Source organism: Diplotaxodon limnothrissa, linkage group LG3 (assembly GCF_057381915.1).
Source record: "Diplotaxodon limnothrissa isolate DT_005_m linkage group LG3, D_limnothrissa_male_GT1.1, whole genome shotgun sequence".
NCBI lineage: Eukaryota > Metazoa > Chordata > Actinopteri > Cichliformes > Cichlidae > Diplotaxodon > Diplotaxodon limnothrissa.
In genome coordinates, this window is record NC_140598.1 from 68,071,856 (window position 1) to 68,095,392 (window position 23,537).

A 23,537-nucleotide genomic window follows, 5' to 3' on the forward strand; every position below is an offset into this window, starting at 1 on the left:
GTGTGCATAAGTTCTTTGATGCTACTGATGTCGAGCCGAAGCACTCATGCCAGCACTGTCTAGCACAACACCTGGAGCTCAGTTTTGCCCCCTGAGCTCCAGGTGTTGTGCTAGACAGTGATCATGATTACCGTCCTTGGGAGCGTGCGCAGCTGCTTAAAGCTGTAGAGTCCAGATTACTTACGTAGTCAGCTACTTCCGTACAACCGATATAAGATGCGGTAAGTTGAACACAGCTTCAACCGTCTGTTTGTTTAAAAATTAGTAATGGACCGCATTTTCTTGTTAGTAACTGTAACGGCGTTGTAACGATAGGAATAGTAATTAGTTAGATTACCCGTTAGTGAAAAAAGTAACGGCATTACTTGTAACTTACTTGTACTCGTTATTTGTACTCCCATCACTGCATACCGTGGTCTGCATATACAACAGAGGAACCTACTGCATAGAGTTACAGTAAAAAAAAAACAAAAAAAAAAACAACTTTGCTGCATCCTCTCTTCTCTTTCAGTCTGCCAGAGCACCTCATCCACATCACAATCAACATGCTTGTAATGCAATATGCTTCCCACCCCAGTTACCTATAGCTGCATGTTATGACCCAGGTCATTGTTGCCGTGTGGTGCTGTTACTTGCCACACCATGCGGGGGGCATTGTTTGTACTCTGTGATGTCTGTTATGTAAGTTTCCAGGTGGAGGCTGACCATTGGTGGAAGAGGGAATGAGGCCAGCTACAAATTGGGACCTGACTGGGCCGCCAGCCCCTCCTACTACTTCCTGTTTCCAGTGAGTTTGGGGCCCTTCGTGGCGTGTGACAGAGCTGGGCTGCAGTAAAAACAGTTTAGAGAGTCGTATCTGGACATGGTAGCTGTAGGGGTGGGAAGCCGTTTCTTTTACAACCTTTTTCTCCTGTTTCGGGTAGGGAGACAGGTTAGAGCAGGGGTGCCCAATCCCGGTCCTCGAGAGCTACTATCCTGCAGCTTTTAGATGCATCCCTACTCCAACACAGCTGAATCAAATGGTTTGATCTCTTCAGCATGCCATCATGTTTGGCAAAGGCCTCATAACAAGCCATTCATTTGATTCAGGTGTGTGGGAACAAGGATGCATCTAAAAGCTGCAGGACGGTAGCTCTTGAGGACCGGGATTGGGCACCCCTGGGTTAGAGGTTTGTATTTTCTTTTGGGGTTGATTCACTATAGGTAAGTTAGTTCTGATTCATTTCCAGTGTGTTTTGTTTGTTGTTTTGGCCATGCCCGCCCTGACGCTCGCTACCTGTCAAGTTAATAAAACGACTAGTCATTGTAAAACTGTCGCTGTGTGATTTACTTCTTTTTATTATTTTTCTTGTGTTGCACTCCAGCGCCCCCAGGCCGGTGTGTAAAATGCACAAAGGGTACAATTGCCAGTACGTTGGTGAGGGATTTGGCCAGGGACATTGACCAGTTATGTTCCTGCCTCTCCACCTCCTTTTTGCCAGATTGAACCCTACTTCATCTATGGAAAATATATTCATGGGGCTTTTCTATGTAATCCATAGATTTTCTATGTAATACACTCTCTATAAAAATAAGTGTGTGTAAGTGATGCAGAAAGAGACTTGTGAAATAGTGTATTTACAGTATATGCACTCCAGATATATGTGCATTACAGTATAGTCTACAGTACTGCAAGAGTACCATCTGTAACAATCTAGAATACAAACAGTAGGCCTATGGACATAGAATTGTACTCAAAGAGTCGCTGCTGAAAGTATGTGTAGGTTACACTTGCACATACTGATATTGTAGATCTTTAACTCTTGCAGTTTCGTTCAAAGGGGTTGAACACACCATTAGAAACGTGTTTTCAATTGTGAGTTGCTGTGTGTAAAGATGACAGCTGTGTTGAAGTTGTGTTCACGTTTTGCTGCCAGCGTTTACAGTTTTGCAACATTCCTACCTCTTACTCAATGTGTACTACCACTGATGACATTGCTTCTTATATTTTATTTATTTTATATATATATAACTTTTTTTGGTTTGTTTATTTTAAAGGATTTTTAATGTAAAAATCTACACGCAGCTAATGAAGAGATGCCATACTGTGTTTTGTTGTTCTTGTAACAGTGACGGATCTATTCTATTTATTTCTAAGAGGTGCGGACTAAATACAGCTGACGCTAATAAGAGTAGGACAAACTGTAAATTAACAATTTTTTTACAATAATTTTTTCCTCCTTGGTTGGCATCAAGGTACCATCAGGCCAAACAGAGATTGAGTACAGCAAGTCACTGAAAACCGTTTCCAAACTACCAATTTCATGCAAACAAGATGAGCAGATGAGTTTAAAACTTTAGTGGCTTCATTCTCCCACCTGAATGTGTATCTTTTAGTATGTTTGTGTCCATCTGAAACAGTAAAGGTTGTGGAGGTTGAAACAATGTGTCGGCTGGCGATGAAGGCAGTAAAAGCTTTCAAGTGAATAAAGAATCCACAGAGGAAAGCATCCCATCATGATAACAGATGTCCTTAATGACAGAGGTGGTTAAAAAAAAACAAAACAACAACAACATTGCTGCCACTAACATCCATGGCCATGCTTAAATATTCAAAGTCAAAAATCAGGTACAAGTACAGATACCAAGCAATTGTGCAGTCATTATGTACATATATTTGGACATAAGTATAGATAATGTTTTGGGACTTTTTGTTTCATCTTCATACATTGGATCCCACCTGTGGCGGAGTCCAGCAACAGACATACTTACCAAGTACAACTACAAACTGATCTATAATTAGCAATATGAGGCTGGACTAAGACATGGACTTTCATTCTACAGTAGTTACCAGCCACATAAACTGGCCTAATAATAAACAGTTAAATGACTGGCCATGGACAACAGACCAATTATTATACCACTTTTTTAGCCTCATTTTAAGCTGCCATGGAGCTTAGTGACAATAAATAAAAGGTAAGTGAAAGGTTAATGAGATATTTTCCCTTTCCCTTCAAATTTATTAATATGGTGTCAAATGACAACAACAGTTGTCTCATATAGGGCAGGGTGTACGGTAATATATATATATATATATATATATATATATATATATATATATATATATATATATATATCTGACCTTTGTGGCAGGTTCTGTATGCCTCTTCGTTTGACTTGGAGAAATCCATTCCACCATCACGGTCCTTCCCTGCTGCAGTCCTTGGAGACACAAAATAATTAGGGAGATTAATATAATGTGGGATTTCTTACATAGACTGGGTCAGCTTGCTGACAGTGTAGCATCACTACATCTCTAAGAAAAAAAATAGCAGTCAGACTGCATAAAAGATATCATTCCTTTCTAATTTAGGAAAGTTGAATAAGACAAACTTCAGTATTCTGTTTTATTGTTTGAGGTCAGGTGACAGTGTCACGGCTGTCGAGGCGAGGCCGTGTTGTGTTGGAGGGAAAAGGACCCAAAATGCAGGCAGTTAACTGATAATGCAAGTGACGTTTATTTACAAGTAATAGGGTGATGGAAGAGGCAGTGAGGAATGACAAATGACTAAAGAAACCTAAACTGGGAAAACTAAATAATAGTGATGGCCCGCTTGAAGCTGACGCTCCGGTGTGTGTCAAAAAAGGGAAATTTATTAAAATTATAGGGAAATTTCCCTAATGTAATATTATTTATAAAAATAACCATCTAGCGATTAACTGCATAAGTACATGGAGGCGGGACCTCACAGCAGAAGCATACTCCATAATGTGTTGTATATTATTATATGTAACGTGGTATTTTTCAATGATTGTATTTACCAACATCAAGACGTCACAAGCAAAGAAAGACCACACCATGATGCATGTTTAAACAAGGAAAGTTTACTGGTCAAAATTATTTATTAAAGAAATAAATAACATTTTTGTCATCCCAAAAAATACACGTTTAAAGCAACACAACGGTGGCCCAATATCAGACAGAATTCCACTCTGTAGAGTGAGCAATCTTAATGAAGCAGTTGGTTTTATTTTGTGGATTCAAGCTGCTCTTCATATTTTTGGCCACCAGATGTCACCAGAGAGGACTGTGTTGAAAAGCTTCGAAAACAGAACACACTCACATGAGACGGGGACCTTCAGAATAAAACAGGAAACTCAGACACAGAGAACCAGACAAGGCAGTGAACTAAACAGACAGAGTGACACCATAGACAGACAGAACACAGAAGTGGGGCCAGGGCAGGCACAGAACAGAAACCTAACAAATGGCAAATCATAACAGAATACATACTCAGAATAAACAAAAGCATAAAGAAACACAAAACACTGAGCCAGCAGACTCAGGACCAGTGTTGGTCAAGTTACTTGAAAAAAGTAATCAGTAACTAATTACTGATTACTTCCCCAAAAAAGTAATCCCGTTACTTTACTGATTACTTATTTTCAAAAGTAATTAATTACTTAGTTACTTTTTAAAAACACGATTTACAACCTGAGTAGGTGATAAAGCGATAGATCTTTCAGCCCAATTCTACTTTTTCTACATAATCCATCATACAAAATGTAATCAAATGAAAAGTCTCTTTTTAAAACTTGTTTTATTAGTTTTAACCTTTTAACTTTATGCATCAAGCAAAAATTTCATTATATGCAACATTCTCTGACTGGAAGAAATTTGTTTAATATTTAAACCTATTTTCTGCACATTCCAGCACATAAAATATTTTTTGTGTGTGTGTGTGTTTACACTCACTCTTTCAAATACATGCAAGTAAAACACAGCAGAAAATAAATAACATCAAAGACTAGCGGTTCTGTTGCTCTTTTTTCACCTGTAAAGCAGCAGTGGCGTAGGCGGAGGTTTGCCCTGGTGCAGGTTTTCCGCAGTGGTCAGTTTAAGAATCCGCGAGTTTCTCTGTGAGTTTCCCATTACGTGGTAGCGCACTCGGTTCTTGCTTGGAAGTTTAGGGGGGTTTTTTCGCTGTAAAAAGAAGTTTTCTTCCCACGCACAACGGGACACTAATGTTTTTGTCACTTTTTATGGAATCAAACTCAAAATAAGGTCAGTACTTCAACATTTTAAACTAGAGATGGACTGATCCGATATTTATGTATCGTATCGGTCCGATACTGACCTAAATTACTGGATCGGATATCGGAGAAAAATAAAAAATGTAATCCGATCCATTAAATAGCACGAAAGCACCTCACAAAACTTGCAACACGCCGTAACTCACCTCAGAACGTTAGCACGTCGGAGCAGTATGCATCACGTGATAGAGCGGCTGTGGCATGCGGGACCTGTCGGTGGTCTGGATAGCATGTGGAGCTTCGCTAGCAACCCGGCATTTCATCTCCGACAAAGTTATCTCCGAGAGAAGTAAAGCAAGTGTGTAAGTCCATCTCTGAATGTTTGTAAAGCATTCCTGCGTTAAGCTTAACAAACGATATATGGAGCGACTGCCTCTTCTCTCCCTCCCTCTCCTGCTGCTATCATGAAATCATGAAACTGCTTAATGATCAGCTGATCGGCTTTTCTGTCGTGAGTCCGTCTCTCTTGTTTGTTTTTGGCCCACTTTGCACCAGAAAGAGGAAACCAGCGGTTGAACAACAGCAGCACGTTTAAGCTTGATAATCTGTTGTTAGAATTTATTTAATATTACTTTCTACACCAGGATCCTTTTCTACGTAGCTGACGGCTGGTAACTGTGCAGGGGCGGATCTAGCAAAGTTTAGCCAGGGGGGCCGATAGGGCATTAACAGGGAAAAGGGGGCAAAGACATACTTTTCTTTCTTATTCTCATTTAAAATGTCGAGCTTTTAATAAATAATTATCTGACACCCAAAGTTTTAATTTGATGTAAAATGAATAGAAGTCAATTACTGTATATAGTGACTATTAAGTCTAATATAAATACCCTAGTAAGCTATAGTACTTTTTCCTTTGGGAAGGTACCATCTGTGCAGTCTGCAATTTTGTTGAAGAAAGATGTTGAATCTATTTAATATTTCTTGAAAAATAATTGATTTCTGTGCATTTTTTTTCACACTGCATCAAATTAAGGTTGATTACGTCGATTAAGCATCATGAGGTGGAGCGTGAGGGGTGGTTCCCTATTTTTTATTTATTTATTTTTGTTGTTGCTGGGAGTTGGAACCCTGTTAGTTAGGTTGCTTAATATTTACCATAAGTACTCTTTAAAATACCAGAATAGGGAGGATGGTGTAGGTTTAAGTTTATTAGATTGATCAGTATTGCTGAACTATGAAATTTTTTTTTTTGCATACAGGTATAACAGAATAGCTTTAGTGTAGTTGTTGTTTTAAACTTGAGTATGAACTTATACAAAATGCAGCAAGATATTTAAAAAACAGTTTTGTTGATTAAAAAACACTATATCGGATTCATATCGGTATCGACAGATATCCAAATTTATGATATCGGTATCGGTATCGGACATAAAAAAGTGGTATCGTGCCATCTCTATTTTAAACGCTGCACGCTCATACTCTCTCCCGCACTCGATATATAATCCATTGTTGATATGCACACTGCTGTTGTCACAAACGTCGCACTCGCTTACATCACCGTCATGAGACATTCTCACAAAAAAAAATAAAAAATCACGGTTTTAGTAACGCAGCGTTCCTACGGGAAAGTAACGGTAATCTGAATACCGTTTTTGCAATAGTAATCCCTTACTTTACTCGTTACCTGAAAAAAGTAATCAGATTACAGTAATGCATTACTGCCCATCTCTGCTCCGGACCATGAGAGTAAGTGTGTTTGCAATGTAGGTTATAAGATATTCAAAGCTATACCAGCATGCAGACTGGAAAAAGTTGCACCTGACGTATACTTTTGGACTAGATGGGATTTATCAAACAAAGAAACTATGGTTGATATAACATGAACAATACAAATACAACAACAACCAAGATAGGAGCAGTGGCCTTCTGGCAGGATAAGCAAGGTAAGCAATGCTCATCTTGTTGAAACTAAAAATAGACAAATGAAAAAATACCAAAGTAAAGTGATCTCTCTCCTTTGATCTTAGACAACAGTGTCACTCGGGTGCATGCATCTAGCCTATACTAAATCCAGTATAAATTACTGCCATCTTGTGATCAGGGTCTGCTACTGTTGTTGTCATTTATGTGAACTGGGAAAGACCATCTCTGAATCGAGGAGCTGACCTAAGGGTACATCTTTCACCATCTTACAATCCTGTGACTGCAGCCATTCCTCAACTCTCTGTGAACGGTACTCATGGTCATTGATCAATAACCACTGATCGATGGTCATGACAATTTGCATATGAATCATCATGAAACTGACCTCTCTGCCCAATAGTGGTGATAGTGTCAGTCATTAGGTAAATGTGAAGTTTGCGTTACAATGTAACGCAATGTACTTGCGTTACATTGTAAAATAACTGAACTCGCTGAAAATCATTATTTAATTTCAATAATTTATCTTCTAAAGGTAAAAATAAACTCTGCCGCTTTAACATCACTGTAGTGCAGCTGTACGTCATTTCGCGCCAGTTTGCCGCATAGTCGTATCCTACAGCGGAAGATGTCGGACTCGGCTGAAGCGGGGGCCTGTTTTATGAAATGGAAATATTCCCGTCACTTCACTTTTCTAAAACAAGCAGACAAGAACATTACGGTAATATGTAAGCTATGTCCTGGGGAGAAAAAATTATCGGCCGCAGTCAATAGCACGAGTAATCTGCTGAAGCACCTGACACGGCAGCACAGATAAAGCCTTCTGAGTGATTCTTGTTCATCATCCATGGATAACACCGCGGCAACTACTGCTAAGCTGACGAAACTTGATTTCACTTCAGCAGCACAGAAAGTGTCTGAAGGTGAGCTTAAGAAAATGATTGTGGAAGAGATGCTACCGCTGCGTACTGTAGAGTCTCCGTCTTTTAGGTGCATATTAAACACAATACCTGTGTGTGGCAAAAAAGCAGCACTGCATGATCGAAAAACGTTTTCTACTTAAGTGTTATGCTGACATGGAAATGGAGCTTAAAGAGACATTCGAGAGTTTGGAATATATTTCCACGACTGCTGACATTTGGACCAGCCATAACAAAAGTTTTCTCGGAATGACGGCACACTGGATTGCTCCTTCTACTTTTGTACGAGGACATGCAGCGCTAGCATGTAAAAGAGTTCGAGGGAGACACACATATGATGTCATCGGCAATGAAATCGAGCAAGTACATTCGGCTTCAAAGTGTTCTGCAATGTGGACAAAAGCAAACCGTTCTTCTGTTGCTTCAGAGTTGGTAGATAATTTTTTCAAGAAAAAACTCATAGTGCCTGTTTCAACACGATGGAATTCATTTCACGACGCTCTGTCCAGGATCACTGACATTCCCCTTGCTGAATTAAATACGGTCTGCACTCAGTTTGGAGTCAAATGCTTCACTGATCGGGAGTATCTGTTCCTAAAGGAGTATTGTATCGTGTTGAAGCCACTCACTGTTGCACTAGACATATTGCAAGGAGAAGAGAACTGCTATTTTGGATGTCCAGGATGCTGGCACTGCAGGACGAGCTTAAGCTGATAGCATCCCTCCCTGATATCATTGTTAAGGTAATCTATATATACCCTTACCCTAAAATAAATTTTTGTTTTATTTATCATGCTCTTATGTGAAGTGTCTGATGTATTTTTTTCTCATAGGCGATCAAGGTGCGCTTTTCCTCAATGATGGACAATAAAGAAGCTCTCCTGGCTGCAGTCACTTTGCCTAAATTTAAGCTACGCTAGATCAGAGAAGAAGAGAAAAAAGACATGGTTAGGGCAATGCTTACTACAGAGTGCCGTGGGTTGTCTCTTGAAGACCAACAACCTGCTCAAGATCACAAGAACCCTGCTAACTCCACTGATGACTTTTTTTCATTTGAGGAGGACGACTGTACCTACTCTGCTGAAACAGAGGTGATGGAATATTTGAAATCTGCTGGGTCTGAGCTGGGTGTTCTTCGCCAATTTCCCAGGATTAAGGCAATTTCACTGAGGTACAACACAGCCACACCATCAAGCGCACCAGCCGAAAGGCTTTTTAGCCTCGGCAATCTTGTGCTTACACCCAGAAGGAACAGACTGTCAAGTGAATGCTTTGAGAGACTTACATTAATGAGATACAACAACTTTTTCAAAAACAACACAGCTAAGTAGTACAAAAAATGTTTTGGAAAACATGAGTGCATACAGCATGCAGGAAATATGGTGCTCATTGGTTTGAGGAAGTTTCAGAGGAATTCTGTTTGTTAACCAAAGTTCAGAGTTAACTTCACTTTGTTGAATCACATGACATGATCACATACATCATGTATGAATATGTTACTCATTGCTTTGAAAATGTAAAAATTTTAATGTTTACTGCGTGAAATATGTCATGTTTAACATTTCTTAAGTTAAGCTTTTTTGTTATTCAGATATGTTGCAGAAAAATATATTTGTTATTCTGGAATTGTGTTTCTTAGCTAAAGAAAGTCACATTCCTTACTAAAAAATGTAATTATTAAAGAATGTTTGTTAATAGACCTCTCTTCATTGAGTCATACTTGTTATTAATCTCTGGCTCTCTTAAATCTGCTCTAAAGACCTACCTTTTGGGTTTGGCTTTTAAACCCAGTATAATTTTTTTTTTTACTATGTATTTTATATTATTCTTTTTATGTTATTAATATCTGTCTCTCTTCCACAGCATGTCTTTTATCCTGTCTTCCTTCTCTCACCCCAACTGGTCGTGGCGGATGGCAGATCCTCCCTGAGCCTGTTTCTGCAGGTCTCTTCCTGTTAAAAGGGAGTTTTTCCTTCCCACTGTCAACAAAGTGCTTGCTAATTGGGGGTCATATGATTGTTGGGTTTTTCTCTGTAGGTATTATTGTAGTGTCGACCTTACAATGTAAAGTGCCTTGAGGCGACTGATGCTGTGATTTGGTTCTATATAAACAAAACCGCATTGAAAGTGAATTACACAAAATTTCCTCCTAATTTAAAAAAGGCCTTACAACTGAAACTATGTAAAGGGAGTACTAGATAGTTTCCAAACACAGAGACAGATAATCTGGAACAGGACTTTTCCCAAATACGGGAATACTATAACCAGAATTGGAAGGTTACAGCCTTTAAAGCTTTGTCAACAACATAATCAAGCATTTTTATCAATCTGAGCTCAGCCTTTAACTGCACCCCCAAATGAAGTAATCACGAAGCTGTATGAAACACCAAAGCCAGGAAAATGGGGAAAAGATGCAGGAATTCAATTATTTATTCCATTTTTATTACCGACAAATCAGAACAATAGGTATCTCAAGGTAGGGCTGCTCGATTATGGCAAAAATGATAATCACGATTATTTTCACTGAAATTGAGATCTCGATTATTTGACGATATTTATTTAACCCTTTAAGACCTACCATAGGACCAAGTCCGCCAGAGCTTATATTATTTTTTTTACATGTTGTAGTGCCATTTGTGGGAGCATTTCAAGTTGCTATACAACTGTTATAGCCCATATTTTAATAATATGTATGCATTAAGTCCATAGTAACTACATTAATTGCAAAAAAGTGCAATAAACTACAAGAAAATTGAAAATCGTTTTTGTTTTTTTTACATATATTTCTACTTGGAGAAATTTAAGATCCCTCAAAACTTTAAATACAAAAAAGTTGCAAAAAATAGTTTACATCAACAGGAAATTTATTTTGAGTGTGTTCATAGTTTTATTTTGGAGATACACCAATTTTTATATACTACAGGAAAAACCAAAAAACAATCCTATGATGCAAAAACAGCAGGTGCATCAAAATAAGCTATTTCCAGCAGTGCAATTTGAGTTAAGCATCACAGAAACTATTCAGAAAAGTCAAACATGACCAGTATAGGCTTTTAAGGCCTACAAGTTAAAAAAAAACTACATTTTCCGCGAAGATGACGTCACTTCCGGTTTCGGCCAGGAAATGGCGGACATGCAATAGTTCCCGCAGACGTCTGTTTCACTGTGGGAAGTGTTACGAACAGCTGATCGGATCTGCAAAACGTCTTTCTGGAATATTATGTTTTTGTTCCTGCAAGCGCTTTTTATGCAATTTTTGCAAAGCTTTATGTGGAAGGAAACCGTGACCGAGGACAAGCTGATGGCATAAGATGTAAGTACAACTCCTCCGGTTTCATATGCAAAACAAATTATTGCGCTAGCTTAAGCAGTTCCGGTTCTACAGGGATTTAAAAATAGTTACACAAAATGGAGCATGCTGCTTTGACGGCTTTAAAGGGTTAACAATGACTTTAAAAAAATAATATAAAATAGTGTGCAACACCACTGAAGTTTTTTTTACCTCTCTTTTCAACCAACGGCAGTCACTCTCCTCTCCAAATAACTTCTGCTTAGCTTTCCGAGCTTCCCTCGGGTCCTCTTAATCAGCGGTCTCCAACCTTTTTTGCGCCAGGACCGGTTTATAAGGTGTCGCGGATAAATGAGGGAGGGGCTAATAATCGGCTCAGTCATTTTTAATGATCGTTGAAAGCCCAGATCGTAATCGTGATTAAAATTCGATTAATTGAGCAGCCCTATCTCAAGGTAACTGTTGTTGTAAGATAAAAACCCTACAATAATATAAAGAAACAGAAAACCCCAACAAACATATGACCCCTATGAGCAAGCACGCGTGATGGCATGACCATAGCTGGACTGGCCATCGGACAAACTCGGTGGGCCGATTTTTTTTTTCTTTTTTTGTAACGGTATAAACAATGAGAGGTGGTGGATTGGCCAGATGCTGGCCGGTGTGTAAAAACAACTCATTTGTTTGGTGGTGGCTATGGCGGAGCTTCCACAGATTCAGTAACATTAGCAAGTGGTGGAGGCCAGCAGGTGGATGAGGGAGAGGGGAGGCAGGAGGAGGAGAGACCCGAGGCAGCACGGGTCCGAGTGTCAGGTGAATTGAACTTCAGGTAAGAAGTTATGACCTGCAGTCTATCTGGGTCAGATATAAACCAAGTTTAGGTGGAGTTTATTTTCGTTGTGCTGACTTTTTACAGTCAGTTACAATAACTCGTACTGCGTACTAGCTAGCATGACGGAGTTTTCATCAGAATTGTTGGAGCGAACTTTATTTTATTCATAAGGTTAGTTAGTAGAGTTGCCAACCGTCCTGTAAAAAGACGGAATCGTCCCGCATTCAGAGAAAATATTACGCGCTTCGTATTGAGGTGAAAAGGAACAGTTTGTCCCGGACTTCAGCTAGAATGGAAAAAGACACAAAGCTGGAGTTATTCTGTCTTTACGCTGCACAGCTGCCTCTTCTTCTCTCATTCTGTCCCCCTCCTCTCCTGTTGCTACTTCAATCATGAAACCGATCAATGATCAGCTGATCGGTTTTTCTGGAGCAAGTTCTGTCTCTCTTGTTTGTTTATCGCCCACTTTGCGCCAGAAAGAGGAAATCACCGGACAACAGCAACAGCAGCACGTTTAAGCTTGATCAGCTGTTGTTAGAATTTATTTAATATTAATTTCTAGTATCAGCTTATGTTTGCTGGAGCCACAGCTGTAAAACTGCTGGTCATGATATCATTTGGTTATCTGGTGAGAGGGAAACATGAAGATGAAACCAGGAGATGTCCTTACTGAATCATCAGAGCTGAACAGGTGATGGAGAAACAGGTTTACCTTTTAGGTGACATGAATGAGTTGAAGGGAAGTTTCTGAGAGACAAATAACACCAGGATCCTTTTTTACGCTGACAGCTGGTAACTGTGCAGGTGCGGATCTAGCAAAGTTTTGCCAGGGGCCAGGTAGGGAATTAACAGGGAGAGGTGGGCACAAGGAAATACTTTCTTATTCTCATTTAAAATGTCTCGCTTTTATTAAATAATTATCTGAAGCTTACAACCAAAGTTTTTATCTGACGTAAAATGTATAGAAATAATACCACAAGACTGTACATCACTGTCACAACAGCGTTTGTTTTCATTCAAAGGCTTTATGGCTTTAAAGAGAAGGTTTTCAGGAAACACTGTTAAATCATCAAAGACCCCAGTCACCCAGCACATGGACTCTTCACCCTCCTGCCTTCTGGGAGGCGCTACAGGAGCCTCCGGACTAAGACCACCAGGTACCGGAACAGCTTCTTCCCCACAGCTGCCAGACTCCTGAACTCTGCCTCCTGACATCTGACCCACATTAAACACATGGACTGGACACACACACACACACACACACACACACACACACACAACGGACAACTGTATCGGACACAATAATAACATGGTCTGAACCACCAATCTCAACCACTAGCACTTTATATAGCCTCTGTAGAAATTATCCACATATCTCACTTATCTTAACTGCACTACTGTATAATTCTGTATAAATAATCATTCTGTAAAATACAATAATTTTTAATTCTACAACTGTTTATTACTTGCATAGTTCACATTTATGTATAGCTGTACATCTCATATTCTGTATAGTTTTTCATATTTATATCCTGTTCATAGCCTGTACATAGCTTGTACTCACTACAGCCTGTACATACTTATAGTTATAGCATATTCATAACATACCTTCATACCGTGTACATTATAACATACCATAATAGACCCATTTCTGTAATATACTTACATATCTATATTATTGCTAATATATATTTTAGGGATGTAGGAAAATATCGATACATTAAAATATCGCGATATTTTGTGTAATGATACTGAATCGATATTCAAAATCAGTGTTATCGATTTTTTAATTGAAAAATTACATGCATTTACTGTGTATTTCTTTTGTATGTTGCAATTCAAACTCCGGCCACTTGTTTGCCGTTTTTACCGCCTTTACGTTACGGAAAAATGAGGTCTCGCGATAACTGTAGAAGCGTCTAGTTTGCCAAAAACCAACGAAGTAGAACAGTGGATGAGTGGCCAATTGTGCTAGCTAACTGATGACCGAAGAGGAGAGGATACAGCCGGCCCCAGCAGCTTTCAAAGCTGATGTGTGGACTTATTTTGGATTTATGACAAATAGAGTCAAATATTCGGGTAACACCACAAATTTACGAACACACGTGTGTAGACACCATAGCGATGTAGCGTCAAATGCTAATTTTAAAACGAAATGAGGTGATCTCGCTCAACGGACAATTGAAGAAGTTAACTTTTTGAAACTACCAGCAACTTCAACTCGTGCAACAAAAATAACGCAGTCAGTACTTGTTTTTATTTGCAAAGACATGCGCCCTCTGAGTGTTGTGGAGAATAAAGGATTTCGTAATAGGATTAAAATGCTGGAGCCCCGTTACACCGTTCCTTCCCGACAACACATCACGGACATCGCTCTGCCAAAGTTGTACCAAGAAGTCAAAGCGACAGTGCTGGACTCTCTCAGCTCGGCAGAGACAGTTGCTTTGACATGCGATTCTTGGACTTCGAGAGCCACTGAATCGTACGTAACTGTTACAGCTCATCACATAACGGACCAGTGGAACCTTCAGTCTCATGTACTACAAACCCGAGCCATGCATGACAGTCACACAGGTGAACACATTGCAGCGTTACTAACTGACGCTGTGGCTGAATGGGGATTGAACGCAAAGGACCTTGTTGTTGTTGTTACCGATAATGCACCAAACATGGCTCTCACGGCTAGACTTGCAGGCATAACGCACATACAATGTTTTGCACACAGTCTGAATCTCGCCTCACAGAAAGCAATGAAAATACAATCCGTGGTGCGACTTCTCGGGAGGATCCGACGTGTAACAGCCTTTTTTAGGCGCAGCACCACAGCCAGCAATCAGTTGAAGCAGAAACAGTGCCTCCTTCAGCTACCAGCTCACAGATTGATCACGGACGTAATTACAAGATGGAACAGCTCCTATGGTATGATAGATCGATTTTTAGAACAGCAACCAGCCATCTGTGCGGCTCTGCTTTCTGCAGAAGTTAGGAAGAGTGAAAAAGAAATTTTCACATTAAGTGAGTCTGACATCATATGTGCAGAAGTTGTCAGGGCACTCAAGCCTATGAAGGACGCCACCCTGGTGAGAGAGGGGAGCATGCCAACCCTGTCCATCATTGCTCCTCTTCATGCCAAGCTTGTGATGGGTGCACAAGAAAGTGTTGATGATACACCGACAGTAAGGGACATTAAGACTGCCATAGCAGAAGATCTGGGAAAGAGATATGTAAATGAGAGGGAGACACTATGGATGGCATCAACTGTTGATCCTCGGTTTAAGGACCTGCCCTTCCTGTCTGAAGCAGAGGCCAGTGAGACCTATTCCAGACTGTTGGACACTGTGGTGGCTGTGATAAAGAAGGGGGGGAAAAGGAAGTAAATAAATGAATGAATTTACTTGGAAAAATTCAACTGAATTTATAAGAAAGTGAATAAAGTTTAAAAAAAAAAAGTATATTGATGACATTTGTCATCAGATATTAGAGCAGAACAGGGTGAATCTTGGTTTTAAATTTTGACTTTGTGACATTAATACTATTTTAATTTAATGTTTTTAAGGAGCAAAAGAATAAGGAGTCTGACAAACAAGTGGAGGAAGAGAATACCACAGAGGAGGATTATCACCCACATAACAAAAACAGCTTTGACTCGATCCCTCTGCCACCTCTAAAGAGACAGAGGACCTCATGTGCATTGGTGGACTTGCTTGGAGCTATGTTTGTGACAATACTGCACCAAAATCAGAACATGATGTTGCTGCAGCTGAGATCAAGAGGTATAGAGATGAGACCCCTTTGCCTCTCACAGGAAATCCTCTCAGTTGGTGGAAGGACCATGAACAGGAATACCCTCAACTATCCAAAGTAGCAAGGAGTTTCCTATGCATTCCTGGAACAAGTGTCTCTGCAGAGAGAGTTTTCTCCTCTGCAGGAGACATGGTAAATGCACAGAGAAGTGTCCTGAGAGCTGACCATGTCGACCAGCTTGTATTCCTGCACAAAAATCTGGAAATTGAAAAATAAGCACTGAGAAAACACTATAACATGTAAAATCTCAGATTTGAGAATGCTTGGTATTTTGGTTGAGTCTCATAAGCACTTATTTGAATGAGTAAATTCCCCTTTTCAGCTTTTACTAAAAGTGTTCCATTGATGGACATTGCAGAGCTGTACTTTATTTTATTAACACTTAATTTTAATAGCACTTTACATTGTTTGTTAATGTTTACTTGGATTCTTCAAGCAGTTTCATTTTTGATTTATATTTGTTTATGTTAAGGTCACATAAAAAGTGCTTTGTTTTCGTTTTTTACAATCATAGTACTTAGTAAGTAAGACCTCAGTGTTACATTGTTTACCTTTTTTCATGTTAAAGAAATAGTTGATATTTCAGTAAAGTAGTTTTTGTTTGTTTATTTAACATGACTTCTCATAAGGCAGATGTTAATTTCTCCATTCATTTTGAACTTAGAGAGAGTGTTTTTGTTTTAGATGGCTCATGTCAAGCATTTAACAGTTTGGACTGTTTACTGTGAGTTTTCCTAATTAAATTCAGTCCTAAACACAAATATCGCCTGGCTTTTAGTATCGCAATATATCGTATCGTCTCCCCTGTATTATGACAGATATTGTATCGCCAGATTCTTGCCAATACACACCCCTAATATATTTGTAATATATCTATATCATGGCTAAAGCACTTCTGGATGGATGCAAACTGCATTTTGTTGCCTTGTACCTGTGACATGTGCAATGACAATAAAGTTCAATTCTATTCTATTCTAAATGTTCAGTTTCTATACCATATGTTAAAACAATGTGTGATTAAAGTGGTGGGTAGGTTCTTTTAAATCCCTTTCATTCTTGCTGTTACCCTTCTCTCACCAATCAACACTGGCACTCGTCTCCACCCACTCAACTGCACTTTCTTTTTCACCTCTCTGTTGCTTTAAATGGTTGACCCAGATATTTGAACATCTAACTTCACTCTCTCCACTCCTTTGGTGTTCACTTTTACAACCATTTCCCTTGCATGCACAAACATAAGTATTCTGTCTTGCTTCTGTTAACATTCATTCCTCTTCTGTCCAGTAAATCTGATCCAGTATGGAAATCTAGTTCTTTATGATCTGCATGTTGTTGTTTTGTTCTTTTTGTTTCTTTATTTGTATTACCTGTAGACATGCTGATAGATGTTAGGATTTTCCTACCGGTTATATGTATTTGCTGGAGTTTCCCTTTCAGAGCCCACAGGGGAGCCAATTAAGATATTTTTAAGTGAGCTTTTAGTGATTTGTTACAGGATTTAAGATTTTTAGTCATAAATCAGCACTTACAGAACAGAAGTGCAGTCATCCAGCTCTGCAACATCACAAATCATTTTCATATAGCTCCTTCCCTTCTTCTCTCAGATCCGTGATATGACAGATATGATATGATATCTCTGTACCTGTGATGTTAACTCTGTGAAAAGTAATTCAAAATTCATGAGAGAATAAGTGAGGGTCTGAGAGGGCACCAGAGTTAGAGAGGAAGTGGGTGACTGTCCTGCAGAACAGAATTCCAAACAGAAGACATATGCAGGGATGAGAGCTGTAAGCAGCACGCAAGAACTGATTAAAGGCACTTAGACCGGTGACTTTACATGTTCTTTAGATTGACACTTTATCACTTATAATCAGTTGCAGGTGAAGAATCTAAACTTGCCACAGTAATGTAAATGCCACATTTACACCACACAAAAAAGAAAGAAAAAACTCAGACATCAAAGACTGAATCACCCGGTTACTTAACGAAATACCACTAACTCAACCACTCCCATACCACTTTACAAACGTGGCAGCTACACTGTATTAATAACTTATCATTCATGATTGTTATCATCATCATTAATAATTTTATTTCAGTTACTATTGTTACTTCTAAAATTAGTAGTAACAGTGGATGCATCATATCATCATCATCATTGATTTATTTACCAATAAATTAGCCGTTTCTTCTCTCATATCATCCTTAATCATACATAAATCCAGTGTGGGAGCCAGCCTGTTGGCTCTGGGCTGCATCAGTCTGCCTATCCTCCAGCGACTCTCTGAGCCTGCCTTTTATGGGCAGCGCACGAAGATGGACCGGCCTCATACTGAACTCACACATGCGAGTTCCCCTAAAGACATCACTGAGTTGTAACAAACTTAACACACTTGTAAAAGAGGTCATGGATAAATTCCCTCGCCGTGTTGGGGAGACGCAGACGATGCCACAGTTAGAATCTGGCCTGCTCACAATAACTCGTTAATGCTGGGCTTACACTGTGCGATTTTTGGCCCATTTGAGCCGATTTTTGAGTCGTGCGATCATCAATCGCTTGGTCGCGAGGGTGTCGTCGCAGCTTCTCACACTGCGCACGCGCAAACACAAATGTCAGCGAAAAAGACGGCGCAGCACGGCAGTGCGGCGTGTGATCTGGACACAAGCGATGGAGGCACAACTTGTAGAACTATGGCAAGCTCACCCGAGCCTTTTCGATGTGGCCTCACAAAATTATCACGACCACAACAACCATGAAAATAGTTGGATCTACACTCCTGCTCAATCACAGCTGCCTGATCAATGTTTTTCATTAGCAATTTAACAAAGTTGATGGTGGTGGTGTGTCTGTGTGAGTGAAAGACAGAGAGAGAGAGCGAGCGACAGAATTTCTGTTATAACCTTCATTTTATGGACGCACAGTTTGAGCACTCAGGTCGCATCAGAGCATCGGGTCGTATAGTGTGAGACCCTGTGCCGTGATCTACGAACTCCTGCGAGTCAATCGTGCAGTTTGAGCAGGAGCTGAATCGCGCGACTGAAAAAAAATCGCACAGTGTCTGCCCAGCATAACGCCTGGAACACATCTGGCCTCTGATTTCCTAAACATGGCGAGTCTTTGGTAGATTTCAGTAGAAGAGCCCCCTCCCCCATTAACATCACAGTAACATCACATCTAACAGATATCGCACTGCTGCTGCAGTCAGTGGCGTACTCTTGAGTACAGGACACCCAGCAAAGGTCTGCAGGTCATGTGTTGGCCGTTAATAACAGCTTTGATAACATCTTTTTTCACTGAAACGTCATCACACAGACCAAAAATACGGTCTTCTGTGTGTCAAAGTGACATGTTTCTTGCTTAAACTAAAGCCTTCTCACAGAGGCAGGCGCTTTTGCGGGTCAACAGCAACTGTTAAGCACAAGAAGTTTCTTCGGCGGTACTCTTACCTCGCTCTCCGTGTCTGGGGGCTCCTTCCACTGCGCCGTTCAGCACCAAGAAACAAAGAAGAGCGAGCACACGTCCACACTGTGCCAGGGATGTGTGAGTATTTTTCTGCCTGTGTTTACTATACATTCCTGTGACCCTCGACACTGCCAGCGTTCTTCAACTGTGCCTCCCTCACAGACTCATCCGAGCGTCAAAATACTCAGGAAAAGAAACCACTTCCGGTCCGAACCACCAAAGTAAAACCGAGCTCCAAACCAAACAGCCACGAATACAGGAAAGAATAAACTGATAAAAGCCAATCATTTTCACCATCCAATAAAATTTGCCCTACAGCCACCAAGTTTGTTCAAGATCAAAATAAAACAAAATAAACACAATCAAAAAACTTTTTTTTACTTCATAATACAAAACATTTAAACATATTTTACCAAATAATTACATTAATTCTAAACATGTACATACATAAAAATATAATTTAATAAAATAAGAATAAGAAAAAAATTCTGGGTTTAATTCTATCCATACCCCAGCTACAGCTGCATGCTGCTTTCATGTTCACTCTCTTTGGTGTTGGTCAAGTTACTTGAAAAAAGTAATCAGTAACTAATTACTGATTGCTTCCCCAAAAAAGTAATCCCGTTACTTTACTGATTACTTATTTTCAAAAGTAATTAATTACTTAGTTACTTAGTTACTATTTAAAAACACGATTTACAACCTGAATAGGTGATAAAGCGATAGATCTTTCAGCCCAATTCTACCTTTTCTACATAATCCATCATACAAAATGTAATCAGATGAAAAGTCTCTTTTTAAAACTTGTTTTATTACTTTTAATCTTTTAACTTTATGCATCAAGCAAACATTTAATTATATGCAACATTCTCTGACTGGAAGAAATTTGTTTAATATTTAAACCTATTTTCTGCACATTCCAGCACATAAAATATATATTTTTTGTGTGTTTACACACAGTCTTTCAAATAGATGCAAGTAAAACACAGCAGAAAATAAATAAAGTCAAAGACTAGCGGTCTTTTTGCTCTATTTTCACCTGTAAAGAGGGAGTAGGGTAGGCGGAGGATTATCCTGGTGCAGGTGTGCCGCAGCGGTCAGTGGAAGAATCCGTGAGTTTCTCTGTGAGTTTCCCATTACGTCGTAGCGCACTCGGTGCTTGCTTGGAAGTTTAGGAGGTTTTTTTCGCTGTAAAAAGAAGTTTTCTTCCCACGCACAACGGACACTAATGTTTTTGTCACTTTTTATGGAATCAAACTCAAAGTAAGGTCAGTACTTCCACGCTTTAAACGCTGCACGCTCATACTCTCTCCCGCACTCGATATGTGATCCATTGTTGATCTGCACACAGCTGTTGTCACAAACGTCGCACTTGCTATTGTCACTGTCATGAGACATTCTCGCAAAAAAATCACGGTTTTAGTAACGCAGTAACGCAGCGTTCCTACGGGAAAGTAACGGTAATCTAATTACCGTTTTTGCAATAGTAATCCCTTACTTTACTCGTTACTTGAAAAAAGTAATCGGATTACAGTAATGCGTTACTTGTAACGCGTTACTGTAATCCGATTACTTTTTTCCATCTCTGGTCCTGAATATGTCAAGATTTCGTCACCTCCTCTGGAAAATGTCTTTTCTGCAACGCCGTCACTCCAGTGTATTTTTGTCCTGCCGGGAAGAGAGTGGACACTGAGATGTAACACAAATGACTCGTTTTTTGCAGGTCCTCTGCTTTGTTGGGAGGACATTACCACATGTTACACTGAAAGTGCAAACAGTGTTTTAACTGTCAACTTTCTGTCACAGTAAATTTTATCACGTGCAATAAAACATTGACATTGTCAAAGTCAAAGGAAACTTTATTGTCATCCCTGCTATACACAGTACAGTATATAGAGAGACAAGATGACGAGGCTCCAGTTACATTCAGTGCAAAAGAACAACAACAAATACAGTAAGAGCAAGAACAAGAATAGAATTGTATACACTTTGAGGTAAAGGGTAAATGACATTTTAAAATTTACAATCATGATTTAAAGTGGCTTTGAAGTGTTTCAGATGGCCAACATAGCAGCTTTACAGTTTACAATGTGAGTGAAAGTGACCTTGAGTGAGATAAAGTAAAGTGACCAGCATGAGCAGGATTGCTGAGAGTGGGATTGTCTATAGAGCAGCATGTGATGTGGATGGTAGAAGCCAGCATCACAGTCCCTGGTGTAATGTGGATGGCCTCAGACAGCAGCAAAGGCCCTGGTGTAATGTGGATGGCCTCAGCCAACAGCACAGGCCCTGGTGTGGTGAAGATGGCCTCACAGGGAGCACTGGCCCTGGTGTAATGTGGATGGCATCAGCAAGTAGCACAGGCATTTGTGTATTGTGGATGGGATCAGCCAGCAACAAAGGCCCTGGCGAAATGTTGTTGGCCTCAGCCATGAACACAGGCCCTGGTGAAATGTAGATGGCCTCAGCTGGCAACATGCACCCTGGTGAAATGTAGTTGGTCTCAGCCAGTAGCACAGGCCCTGTTGTAATATGGATGGCCTCATCTAACAACACTGGCCCTGGCGAAATATGGATGGTATTGGTCAGCAACACACACCCTGGTGTAATGTGGATGGCATCAACAAGCAGCAGAGGCCCTGGTGTGGTGAATATGGCCTCACAGGAAGCACTGTCACTGGTGTAATGTGGATGGTAGAAGCCGGCATCACAGTCCCTGGTGTAATGTGGATGGCCTCAGCCAACAGCACAGGCCCTGGTGTGGTGAATATGGCCTCACAGGGACCACTTGCCCTGGTGTAATGTGGATTGCATCAGCCAGTAGCACAGGCCTTTGTATATTGTGGATGGGATCAGCCACCAACACAGGCCCTGGTGAAATGTAAATGTCCTCAGCCAGTAGCACAGGCCCTGTTGTAATGTGGATGGCATCATCTAACACCACTGGCCCTGGTGAAATGTGCATGATATCGGTCAGCACCACAGGCCCAGGTGTAATGTGGATGGCATCAACGAGCACCAGAGGCCCTGGTGGGGTGAAGATGGCCTCACAGGGAGCACTGGCCGTGGTGAAATGTGGATGGCATTAGGGCTGCTCAATTAATCGAATTTTAATCACGATTACGATCTGGGCTTTTAACAATCATTAAAAGTGACTGAGCCGATTATTAGCCCCTCCCTCGTGCTTTACTCTCGCGCTGCTCCGTGTGGCAAATCGAGCGCACCTCTCGTTTCGAACATGCGTCACAACAATTAAGAGGACCCGAGGGAAGCTCGGAAAGCTAAGCAGAAGTTACAGTGGGGCAAAAAAGTATTTAGTCAGCCACCGATTGTGCAAGTTCCCCCACCTAAAATGATGACAGAGGTCAGTAATTTGCACCAGAGGTACACTTCAACTGTGAGAGACAGAATGTGAAAAAGAAAATCCATGAATCCACATGGTAGGATTTGTAAAGAATTTATTCGTAAATCAGGGTGGAAAATAAGTATTTGGTCAATAACAAAAGTACAACTCAATACTTTGTAACATAACCTTTGTTGGCAATAACAGAGGTCAAACGTTTACTATAGGTCTTTACCAGGTTTGCACACACAGTAGCTGGTATTTTGGCCCATTCCTCCATGCAGATCTTCTCGAGAGCAGTGATGTTTTGGGGCTGTCGCCGAGCAACACGGACTTTCAACTCCCGCCACAGATTTTCTATGGGGTTGAGGTCTGGAGACTGGTTAGGCCACTCCAGGACTTTCAAATGCTTCTTACGGAGCCACTCCTTTGTTGCCCGGGCGGTGTGTTTTGGATCATTGTCATGTTGGAAGACCCAGCCTCGTTTCATCTTCAAAGTTCTCACTGATGGAAGGAGGTTTTGGCTCAAAATCTCACGATGCATGGCCCCATCCATTCTGTCCTTAACACGGATCAGTCGTCCTGTCCCCTTGGCAGAAAAACAGCCCCATGATGTTTCCACCCCCATGCTTCACAGTAGGTATGGTGTTCTTGGGATGCAACTCTGTATTCTTCTTCCTCCAAACACGACGAGTTGGGTTTATACCAAAAAGTTCTACTTTGGTTTCATCTGACCACATGACATTCTCCCAATCCTCTGCTGTATCATCCATGTGCTCTCTGGCAAACTTCAGACGGGCCTGGACATGCACTGGCTTCAGCAGCGGAACACGTCTGGCACTGCGGGATTTGATTCCCTGCCGTTGTAGTGTGTTACTGATGGTGACCTTTGGTCCCAGCTCTCTGCAGGTCATTCGCCAGGTCCCCCCGTGTGGTTCTGGGATCTTTGCTCA

General features: G+C 40.5%; 1 protein-coding gene across 1 annotated transcript in view; it reads right to left on the minus strand.

Moving 5' to 3' along the window:
• The window catches only part of adam19a (ADAM metallopeptidase domain 19a), a 100,439-nt gene extending 81,038 nt beyond the window's left edge, over positions 1-19,401 (minus strand). The window contains exons 1-2 of the mRNA XM_085349753.1: positions 19,226-19,401; positions 3,122-3,201 (exon numbers count right to left, since the gene is read on the minus strand). Coding sequence (XP_085205879.1) covers positions 3,122-3,201; positions 19,226-19,352 — 207 coding nt within the window. The 5' untranslated portion in view covers positions 19,353-19,401. The remainder of the gene's footprint in view (positions 1-3,121; positions 3,202-19,225) is intronic.
• Positions 19,402-23,537: the final 4,136 nt, after the last annotated feature.